A 12,006-nucleotide genomic window follows, 5' to 3' on the forward strand; every position below is an offset into this window, starting at 1 on the left:
AAGGATTCTGGGGCTTCGTCTGACATACTTTGGGCATGCTGCAAGGAGGGACAGGTCCTTGGAGAGGGACATCATGCTTGGGAGGGTGGAGGGACGGCGCAGGAGGAAAAGACCCTCTATGAGATGAATTGATAAGTGACTGGGGTAATCGGGATGGGTGTGTCAGAGGCAGTGGCGATTGGCACAGGATAGAGCAGGGTTTAGGGCTGTTGTACACAGGGTCGCTATGAGTCGCAAATGACTTGATGGCACATAACTACAACAACAACATCACTCATATCAATACTTTTGTTTTGTCAGCAAAGAACTCAAATTAGTGAGGCTTTGGTTCCTACTTCCAAAGTTAATTTCTACTCTTGGGTCTGGTGCCTTGGATAGGGAAGAGATGATTTCTGGAGTAAGAAGAAATCTCCCAGGGATTCTTGATTATAAAAATGGGTCTGGTTATAAGGGAGGTGTTGGTTAAAGCTGATACCAAAATTGAGTTCTACAGAAGAAACAAGGTTCTACAGAAGTTGCAAGGGTACTTGACCATGAATTTAACAATTGGTCCACAATTTTTTCCATTCCTTAACACTCTTTGGAGCTCTAGTGGCTTAATAAGTTATATGTCAGGCTGCTGATCAAAAGGTCAGAGAGCTTTGGTGTCTGATTGGTAAGGAGTTGTGCTGTGACCCCAAAGGAAGTGGCTGTTATGTGCTATTGAGTTGACTGTGATCCATAGAGACCCTATCCACAAAAGCTGTAAGTCCTGCCCTCTTAGCCAATATCACTGTCTCTGATGTACCTACACCAATTACCCCAGGAGAAAGACAATAAACAGTGTTCTCTCATGCTATTCATAGCCTCTGAAAACTCACTGCAGGGTCAGCTATGAGTCAATTCTGACTTAAGGACACATAACAACCACCACCAAAAGGTCAGAAGTTCAAATCCACCAGCTGCTCTGTTGGAGAATGATGAGACAAGATTGCTCCCATTAAGATTTACAGTCATAAAAACTCAGTGGTGTGGCAGGATGAGCTTGAATGAACTCAACAGAGGGGGTTGGTTTTGGGTTTGTGTCTTAAGACCTCTATGATGAATTCTTTGAATAAACCCATATAGGCTTTCATTTATGTTCAAACTCTCCAACTTAATCATAAGACTTAAAGTGTTTTTCTATTCACAATCTTCTTCTTTTAATTATTTGGTGCAACTTTCTCCCTTCCTGGACTTTGATTTTGTTTATAAACCTCTATAATGAAACTTCCCTATTCTAGAATTTACTGATTTTTTCAACATTTTGATTTTCAGATTTTGAAAAATTTTCACTTCTACTCCATTAATTTTCACATGCATTGTTTTCTCTCTTCACTTTCTCTTAGTAAGCTGTCTTTTTCCCTTGTTACTTTTCCACTATTTATGAACATTCTCTTCTTGCACAATTAATTTTTTTAGTGTGTCTGTTCACCTCACCAACCATTTTACTAGACCTAATCTATCAAAATCATTGACTTTTAAGTTATCTTTATCTCTAACCTCTTCCACATACAGCTTTTCTCCTTTTTAATGGTATCATCTTTTCATCTACAATTCTTACTGTCTTTATCATTGCTCTTGATGATTCTCAAAGACCAACTTCATTTGTTTTTGGTATTTATATTCTCTGATCTAATAAGTTTGTTTATAATTGAATTGACCTGAAAGATGGAGTGTTACAGATGAAATTAAATTAGTATACATACGTTTAGAAGTGATTATTTTAAAAGAATTTAAAATTTTTTTAACACTGATATTTTCATTGCTACCCCTCATTACTGAAATTGCTTTCTTAAAGTTTTTTTTCTCAGATATAGAAAGGTCTGGCTTGAACATCTGTCATATTACATCTGTCACTTCACTGGTTTTGGGACCAACTTAGCTGATGTGATTGTTCAGTTCGTGTGTAACAGCTACTGCTCAGTCCCTCCTGAGAGGCTGCTCAGGCACCAGAGGGGACTTTCCAACACAGAGCAATACATACTTTTACTCAAGAAAATATGGGTAGCTTTATTTCCCTACTTCCTTCTTCTAGGACTTGTTACTTTTCACTCTGGCCTAATTTCCCCTGCTTGCTTTTTCCCTTCCACAACACTTGGGTTTTAACTATTGAAAAATTACTATGTTCTTCATATTTCTCTATTCCTTCTAGAAACCTATAGAATTTTACTAAAAATTCTATTAAAATTTTAATTCTCAGCTTGTGATTCCCCCCTTTCACATTCAACCTCTAATCACCCGTGTCCTAGTTAACTCCATTGCTGTTGCCTGATTTCTCTTTCACTCTAAAACTATCCCTTTTCCCAAGTGTAGTCTCCACAGGTGAAGCGTCTCTCTTCTACTTCCTTCCACTTGTCTTTCATTTTAGTTTAGAAATGAAAACGAATGCTTAGGTTTGAAAAACTATATTGACCAATTAATAAATTATGGTCAAGGATGCTCACTATTTCTACAAGGGCCTTAGCTTTCATGCTTAAAATGCTCTCTAGTCATTCCAGCCACAGTCAGAATGCCATCAGTTACAGTTACAGCTACTGCCCTCTCCTTTATAGCTTATGCATTTTGATCCAATATGAAATCTAACATCTTCTCAACTGTCCAACCATTTTACAAAACAAGATTATATATATATATACACTCATTCCTTGAAACTATTGTAAAAATTATTCATATTTACAGACATTACAGAGAGATACTGAGGAGAGAGCATGGCAAGAACAGACTAAAGAACAACCTTTTCAAACAAAGCCTATCAAAAACCAGACCTTCTATCTAACAAGGCTTTGAGAACTAAATGACAAGATACACTAGGAAATAGGAGAAGAAGCGTTGTCAATGGGAAGAAAAGATTTGGGGAAATATAAAATTTGGACTTTATTCTCTACAATAAGACAGCGGTATTAGGGATAAAATCAAATTGGCATACTTAAGTGTAGAATTGTTAACTTTTAACAGATCTGTATTGTTGTTGTTGTTGACTGCTGTTGAGTTGAGCAAGACTCATAACGCCCTGATGAACTGTTCTATAACTATCATAGTTTCTCTAAGTTCATAGAATTTCCAGAGATATACTGTTTAGGAAGTGGGTGCCTCTCTCGCTTTCAAGCCTGTCTCACTCTGGGAGCTCCACTAAACACTGCTCACCATGGGTAACCATTATAGCATTTGACACACCAGTGGCACAGGGTTCAGCACCACAGCAACCCCAGGTTACCTCTGTACAGCAAATGGACAGACCAGTGTTGTATCACTTAGAAGAATGATTTGCCAAAATATAGTAACACTAGGCGTGAGAGACACAGGATCTTGGGCCCAATCGACTTTTAAATACAAGGGCCTTGCACCAGGTCCTGTTGACTCTAAATGAGAGGCTTAAATAAAAAACAATCAACCAAACATTATACAACTTATAATTTTTTTGTTGTTGTATGTGTCACTGAGTCACTTGTGACCCATAGCAAACTTATCTACAGTAGCTCTTAACCCTTCCTTATACTAAATCAGTCTCACTAAATCCAACACACCAACCTCGACTGCCCTACTTACTGTATCAGTCCATCTCATCTGGGGTCTTCCTCTCCTGCACTGTCCCTCTACCTTTCTGAGAATGATGTCCTTCTCCAAGGATCAGTCTCTCCTGGCCATGGGCCCAAAGTATGTGAGACAGAATTTCAAAATTCTAGCCTCCAAGAAGAAACTTGGTTTCACCCTCTCCATGACAGACCTATTTGTTTTCTTGACAGTCCACGACTCTTCTCCAGCACCACAACTTGGAGGCATTGATTATTCTGTCATCTTCATTGTTCAGCTTTCTGAAGCAGAACAAGTAATTGTGAAGACGATGGCCTGGATTAGGCACATCTTAGTCTCTAGACTGACATCCTTGCTGTTCAGCACTCTGGAGTAGTGCCTGGAAGCAGATTTTCCCAATGCAATTCATTTTTTTATTTCCTGACTGCTGGTATGAAGAGTGTTGATTTTGGAGCTGAGCAAGCTGTAATTGTTAACAACTTCAATATCTTTTCCAACTATCATGGTGCTGTCAGGTGGCCCAGTGGTGGAATCTTTGTCTTCCTGATGTTGAGCTTCAATGCATATTGAAGACGACACTTCTTGACTTCCTGCAGCAAAATCTTCAGGTCTTCTTCAGTTTCAGCAACCAAGGTTGTGTCATCTGCATAATGTTGGTTGTTGTTGAGTCTTCCTCCAATCCTGATGCCACATTCCTCTTCATAAAGCCCTGCTTCCAAAACAATCAGTTCTGCACACACATTGAAAGGGTAGTAGAGAGACAGGATGCATCCCTGACACACTCCTTTCTTGATTTTGAAACATGCAGTGTTTCCCTCCTCTGTTGTGAGGACTGCTTCCTGGTCCAAGTATAGGGTTTGCATAAGCACAATCAAGTGTTCTGCAATTCCCATTTTCCTCAAGGTTAACCACAATTTATTGTGATCCACACAGTCAAATGCCTTTGCATAGTCAATGAAACACAGATAGACATTCTTCTGGTACTCTGCTTTCTGTCAAATCTAAAATTGTTCTTCACATTATGTATAATCAAAGAATACTTCTCAAGCAACTGTTTCTATGAGTTTTCCAATGGAAGTGATTTCTTTAAAGGAATTTAAAATTTAATCTCCCCTTTGTTAGCTGATTGATGGAAAAAAGTTAAAATCTTTCAACTTAATTTGATGGCTTTTGTATTACTGTCTTCAGAGAGGTCAAAAGTCATCTGAAAGCTTGTCCTGGTATTCTGGACTTCATTCTTTATTTTATGTTGTTTTCTTAGTAACCTTGCCTCCTCTTTGTGATTTCCGCATATTGCCATGATTTATCTATGCTTTAGGCTCTGATGAAGGACTCTCCCTTTCCTCCTGGTCAAGCAGGTTCTGACATCAAGCAATGGTTTCCCTTAAGCTGTCTCCTAGCACATGCTGGGGAGGCACAAACAGACTTTAGAGTCTGTGCTCCCACCTGGCCCAGATCTACAAGGGTAAGATCTGCACAAATGAAGAACTCCAACTTGCCAATACAGTAAGCATCACTGACACAAAACATGAATGTCAGTATTAACAAATATTGAAACAGAAACACAGCTGTAAAGTGGAATACCTGGTGGGCCAGAATGTAGATATTGTGTCCAACATCTTTTGGGGAAACACCATCATCTCCACCCTCATCATCCCCATGATCACATTCCAGCCCCTGGTTATAAGCATTCTTCATCACATCCACCTATTAAAAAAAAAATAAAAAAAATTGAAAAGTGAACTGAGATACCACAGCAAAAGATACATTTTACATTGGCTATCAGACAGAATTAAAAGCTAGGAAGTTTCTCAAGACACCTAACGTATAAAATAATGATTCTAAATGAAAATTACTAGAAACCAGCTTTACTTAATAACTTACTTTCCATAATGAAACACTTTCCTATAATTTTCCTTTGTGGGTTTTTTTGTTGTTGTTCTTTTTTTCTCTTTATATTCTTACTGGTTTGCATACAAGAATTCATTTGCACTGTGTTTTAATTATGTGCATTGTGTTTTATACAATCATCCATATACATTGTATTTTATAATTACTTACCATATTGCCCATGCCTATTATTACCTCATCTTTTCTAGTTTCCACTGAATTTTTCCTATTCCTTCAGCACTCTCACCTGCCTACTAACCTCTCCTATCCTAATGATTTCTCTCTTTTCCAATTTCCCACTCTCATCTCCCTCTCTCCCTTCTCTTCCAAACATTTATAACATCTTGCACAGTTATATCCATTCATTTTCACAAAAATGGTCTCATGTAGTATTTGTCCTTTATGTAACTGAGTAATTCCACTAAGCACAATGGTCTCTAGTCTCTTCCACGTTACATTAGAGCAACATAGTATTCCATTGCATGAATGTACCTGCACTAAATTGAATGTTAGTACCCTTGAAGTTCTGCACTAAATGATTTCGCCACTAAAATTAAGGTGAGTCCAGTTAAGTTCCTTCCTCACTTTACATTAGGAGACATGGAAGACTAAAGTGCATCCATAATTTACTAAGTATCCCTCAGGTAACAGTAGACATTGTACAGGGCATTGAGGATCTAACACAGTATTAGCTCTCAAAGAACTTACTGTCTAATAGAAAAGACAGAAAGTACAGAGGCAAAAGCAGAGAAAGTATGTTCAGCACTATGGCAAGGCTACATGTAAGGTGCCGAAGAAGCTTTGAACAAGCACCTAACTCAGGCAAGAGGTTGATGGAGGGATTTGAGGAAGAACAGGGGAAAGGTGCTGTAGGTTAGAGAAGGGTATCATGCTTGGAAGGGTGGAGGGACAATGCAGAAAAGGAAGACACTGGATAAGATGGATTGACACAGTAACTGGGATCACAGGGGCAGATGTGTCGGAGACAGTGAGATTAGCTCAGAATAGGACAGAGTTCAGAGCTATTGTGCGTAGGGATGCTATAAGTTGCAGGCAACTCGATGGCACATAAAAACAATGACAACAAAATAGAGTGCTATTTTCTCACCAGTGTTGACAAATACGTAACTTGTTGCTCCATTTTACCATAAAGATAGGGAATATTGCTTCTCTTAATGAACTACTTTTTTTTTCTTTCATGTACTTTATTTTTTTTCTACTAGTTTATTTAAAAATTTGAATACAAATTCGAACAAATTCTTTCAATTTCCCTCACACCCCCATCCATCAAATTATACAACCAATGATTAATGCTCCTGACCCCTGCACATCCACATCCCTCTACTTCCAGCGTCTCTTGCCCCTCCTGGATCCTTATACTCATTTTACAATAACGGTTTTACAAAATATTTATCCTTGTGGGACTGAGTTAGTTCACTCAGCATAATACTCTCCAGTCCCTCCCAAGCTAGGTAATAATTTACAAAGTTATTGCTCCTGCGTGCTACACAGTATTTCATTGTGTGGATATACCATAATCTCTCAATCCTCTTAATGAACTACTCTGCACACAGTACACATTCTTGTTTCTGTTGATTGCCTCTGAATCAGGCATGATTCATAGTGAGTGACCCTATGAACAAAAGGTCTGAAGCCTTTCTATAACTATCAACATTTATCAAAGTTCATAGTTTCCAGAGGCATGTTGTTTAGGAAGTAGATGCTAAATAGAACCACATCTTACCATCTCCTTACTTATTCTCTTCAATCCCATTCTTCACCAGTAAAGACAGAGCAAGCCAGTGGGGTTCCGGTCTTTTCTATTTCCCCAGTATACTCACAACATTAGTACTGATGTGAATGGAATTAGTACCATTGGACTATGTGGTTGAAGTATGCTCCCATGAAAAGCCTGGCTATGAAACCAGGCTGGCTCCTTGGAAGCAAGGATTTTGAAGTTCCGCCTTATGTACTTTGTGCATGTTATCAGGGATAAGCTTTAGAACAGGACATCATGCTAAGAAGGGTAGAACATCACCCCAGGAGAAGAAGATCCTGGATGTGATGAACTGACACAGGAACTGTGGAAATGAGGTCAAGTGTGTCAAAGATGGTAATGTTGACAAAGGGCAGAGGAAGATTCAGAGCCTAGCATATAACAACATACTACTTCATACTCTGTATGGCATGAGTGAAGAGGAAATAAACAGGAAAGACACACTAGTTATTTCTCTAGAATCTATAAAAACTCTGAACAATTTCCTCTAAACCATGTATTGCATGGCATTTCATTGACAAGACCTAGGCTAAAATTTCATTTTAAATTTATTTTCCAGAAGGAAGAAGGCAGCAATAATTTTTAATGCTATAAAAGAGATGTGTGTGTGTGTGTGTGTGTGTGTGTGTGTGTGTATTTACACATCTTCCTGGTATGTTCAGATGTACCATTAAAGTAAAGCAAGTTTGTTTTCAGGGGAAAAAATTTACAGATAGTTTTGTGGAGTGTGGCAATTGGCTAAGACAGATGCTTGGAGGGAATAAAACTAATGAAGTTATCAGGACTCAAATCACGTAGGCCTTTGCATTATGGAGCTTTCTGTATTCATAGTGGGGGGTCATGATATATCATTACACCTTGGTAAAAAGAGTAAAAGTCAGTAGATATTTTTCTGAAACCTATTCCATAAACTTGTCCTTTTAAGCTCCACAGCGTTCAGGAGCACGCTTACCAGTTCTCTGGGCCTCATGTTAAAAAGGATTCTTTCTGCATTCTCACTGTCATGTCTGCTCTCCATAATGGCCAGCAAAAGCTTGGAGGCATTGTTCTAGACACAGAAAAAAGGAGTTAATGCAAATGTAATGTCTATTTAATGGATTAACGACTGATCTTTGCTTTCATTTTTAACTCAGATAACCCCTACCATTTTTTCTTCAAATTAGAATTTTAAATGATTTTTTATTAACATTTTAAAACCAAATATTTTGCTTTATTGTCAACATAAAATAAAAATAATGAGTCATGTGAAATCTATTAAGGGGTTATGTTTAAATAATGGAAAAAGGCAATTTAAATGCAATTAATTTTTCACATAATATGTTAAAATATAAGCCTATTTTCTTTCACCGTAACTTAAAAAATTACATTATGAATATGTTTTAACAAGCTAGTATGATGAACATGTATCAAGGATATATAAATGTTTCATTATATAGTTTAAAGACCTTAACATAATTGATTTTAGTATTAAACACTAATATACTTTGACAAATTAACACTTCTAAATAAATTTTAGTAATGATCGGTAAGAAATAATCTAGAAAATTCTGAATTTGAGTTAATTTCAAGAATAAAATAGAAGTTTATTTCTTACTATTTTACCACTTTCTCTAGGTCATACTGTATTTGAAAATGTTTACCATCTAGGGTGTGGAATACTATTACTTTTTATTTTTGCTTAATAGGGAATGAAAAGAACTTAGATTGAATAAAAATATTCCTCTTTAAAGAGTTCTAATATGGCCTATGAACATCCTATTTGCCACAAACATTTTTACCTATGGATATTTCATAGATAAAAATAGTGTCTCAGGCAGTCAATTTACAATTTATAAAGGGAACCAGGGAGTTAAGAAAACCTTACACGCAAAGCTAAGCATCTTGAAAGGTGTTTCCTGAAACTGTGTTTTCAATATATTGGCTACCACAGAATTTTGGCAAAATTGCAAGCTGTGAAAAATACACAGGAGCTGTATTGTACTGTTTATGTGATACTCATTTAGATAGGAATCTCAACACAAAATCTTTGATAGGAGCACAAAAGAAAATAGTTCAACATGGTGGCAATGTGTTTCCAAGTGCCTCTGTGTTAACATCTTTCTCACAGGATGAAATATTAACTTGATTCAGCTGTTTATTCTACTTAGACATCACAGCACACATTTAGTTAAGGTTGTGCACATTAATTCAGCTCAGTATTTTTTACACCAAATTCTATACAACTATATTTTTTCTTCCAAAGGTACAGCTTAAAGAGTATTTTTTTAAATGACTAACATCAGTAACATGACGATGTGATGCAATGATACCAATAACTATTATGAAAAGAGTTTAGTGTTATGGGGGGGAAAGAGTTTTTTTTCTGGTTCATTTTTATCTTTTATTGATTTGTGCTACTCCTAATATTCTTTACTAAAATCAAGTATCTCCTTAAAAACAGCATTATAAATGGTAATACATCTCCAGGATTAATGAAGAGTTTAAATTCGTAGAGTGATCTGAACTGACCCTCGCAGAATTCAAAGCATATGACCTGGTAACACTAACAGTGCTCTCTAATGAAGCATGCTCACCAGGCTCAATACATAATAGCTTAAAAATAGACCCAATTTCAGAACGCTGTTGGCAATCTGGCATTTTCTTTCTTCTAGTCAATCTTCTTTTTAATACTATGTTGGAAGAATAGAAATATTGTAAATGATCTTCTGAAATCTGAACCAATTTGAAAGTACAAGCAGCTATACATATACTAAGAAATCAAGTACAAAAGTCAGTATTTGTAGAAAAGTGACTTCCAAAGGGAGAGGGATTCTTTTTAAAAAGGAAATTAAAATGTGTTTATTTATAAATTCAGCACTTCATATTCACAGATTATGAAAATAAAAAGTACCGGGCAAGATATATACCCAGAACAATTAATAAAATATCATACTAAGTATATAGAGTTAAATGTACATAAATTTTCTTGTTGTTGTTGTTGTTGTTGTTGTTATGTGCCATTGAATTGGAATGACACATACCTGACCCTCCACTGGGTTTTCAGAGGTGGTTAATCTTATGGAAGGAGACTGCCTATCTTTCTCCCATAAGTTAGAAATAGTTAAAAATTTAACTTACATATGAATGATATGAAGCAAAACTAGTGAAGTGAATATATCTCTGTAACATTCTGAGAACTAAATGTCTTAAAGCACCCTACTCATCTTAAAACACCCTATAAATTTTCCAATAAATGTAATAAAAAATGTTCATATACTGAATCTATCTATCACCTCATAAACTGTTAGAAAAGGGATAGTCAACTCATTTTTTAAGTAGGAATAATTAAATTTTTAAAGTTAAAAATATATATTTAAAATCTTAGGTAAATCTTGTTTTACATTGTTACATTTCTAAAAGGTATATCGACTATTCTTAAATAAAAATGTAAATCAAGCTTTTAAAATGTTTATATTTGATTAAGTAGAAATCTTTTTGTACTAAGAAGTAACAGTTCATCATTTCTTTATACATAGGACTGGACTCCTAATAATATATGTCTCTATTTTATTTTAAAATTATAATGTAGTATTTTCTCTATTAAATGATATTCATTAACATGAGATTTAAAGGATAGTCTTTAATAAAAGCCTTCATATACTAACAACCAAGTCTTTCATACATAGTTTATAAATTACAATAAAGATGAATTTAAGGTGAAATAGAAAAATTCTTCTATTTGCCTAAATTAAGCTAGCATATAAAACTTCTGATTTCATTAACTGAAGCATAAGGTTCAAGAGGTAAAAGACATAAGGATTAAGGATGGAAAGATTCAAAATTTATACATGTCATACCTTCAAACAATCAAAAAATTTATCATGTTTAGCTGTAGAAATATGTGCTTACAAATAAATACCCAATATTCACGTAAGTAGAGCTTACCTGTAACCCATTATACAAAGAAATCTACATCCAGAGACAGAATCATAAAATATCTTACTTATTCTTCTTGGCTATAAATTTACTTGTACAGGGTTAAATTAAATTTTATTTTCCATGAAACTGAGTATACTTATTTTTATAGGAAATTATATTTAATCAAATATATATATTTTATTTGTACCTGTTTAACATTAAATATGATAATGTTGTCTTTAATAATTCATCTCAATTGAATACCTGCCTTACTATTTGGAATTTCTATAGTTTACTGTGTACATTCAATTTGTTTCCATTTGAACTATCAGATGAAATAAATTTTTAAAATGCCATTGTACTCCTGAGCTCTGATAAATGGAATTGCCAGGAAGCACGCACAAGCCTTGCTTGAAAGGAACCTCTCAACGGGAGTGTGAAAATGGTTTAATATTTGAGGAGAAAATAAGATTGTAATGTAAAGGAGAAGAACTTTTAGAAAGAGCGAGCTGTAAAATGAAAATACAGCACTCCTTACACATTGTCTCATTAATTGTGACTTGCAAGGTAGAATTCTGTAGTCAAGGTAAATTAAAAATATCTCATAGAGTGTCTGTTCAGCACTTTTTGTTTCTCTGCATAATGAAACATATAAAGTAAAAGCCAGAAACAGTGAAATTTAAAATGGCTGCTAGAAAAAACTTTCCATAAAGTATCCTCCAACTGAACAATATCTCAAATCTTATTTGTTATTTTATCAGCAATTTACATTCACTAGGAGCCCCTAGTGACTCAATGGCTAAGTATTTACTTGCTAAATGAAAGACTGGTAGTTCAAACACACCAGCAGCCCCGTAGGAGAAAGATATGGCCGTCTGTGTCCATAAAAA

General features: G+C 35.5%; 1 protein-coding gene across 1 annotated transcript in view; it reads right to left on the reverse strand.

Annotated features, from left to right (window-relative positions):
* The window catches only part of ITPR2 (inositol 1,4,5-trisphosphate receptor, type 2), a 732,333-nt gene that overhangs the window by 214,309 nt on the left and 506,018 nt on the right, over window positions 1-12,006 (reverse strand). Inside the window, exons 44-45 of the mRNA XM_006895058.1 lie at window positions 8,172-8,267; window positions 5,137-5,259 (exon numbers count right to left, since the gene is read on the reverse strand). Of these exons, the coding sequence (XP_006895120.1) occupies window positions 5,137-5,259; window positions 8,172-8,267 (219 nt within the window). The remainder of the gene's footprint in view (window positions 1-5,136; window positions 5,260-8,171; window positions 8,268-12,006) is intronic.

The sequence above is a fragment of the Elephantulus edwardii genome, unplaced genomic scaffold (assembly GCF_000299155.1).
Source record: "Elephantulus edwardii isolate Elephantulus edwardi_28Jun2011 unplaced genomic scaffold, EleEdw1.0 scaffold00157, whole genome shotgun sequence".
Taxonomy (NCBI): domain Eukaryota; kingdom Metazoa; phylum Chordata; class Mammalia; order Macroscelidea; family Macroscelididae; genus Elephantulus; species Elephantulus edwardii.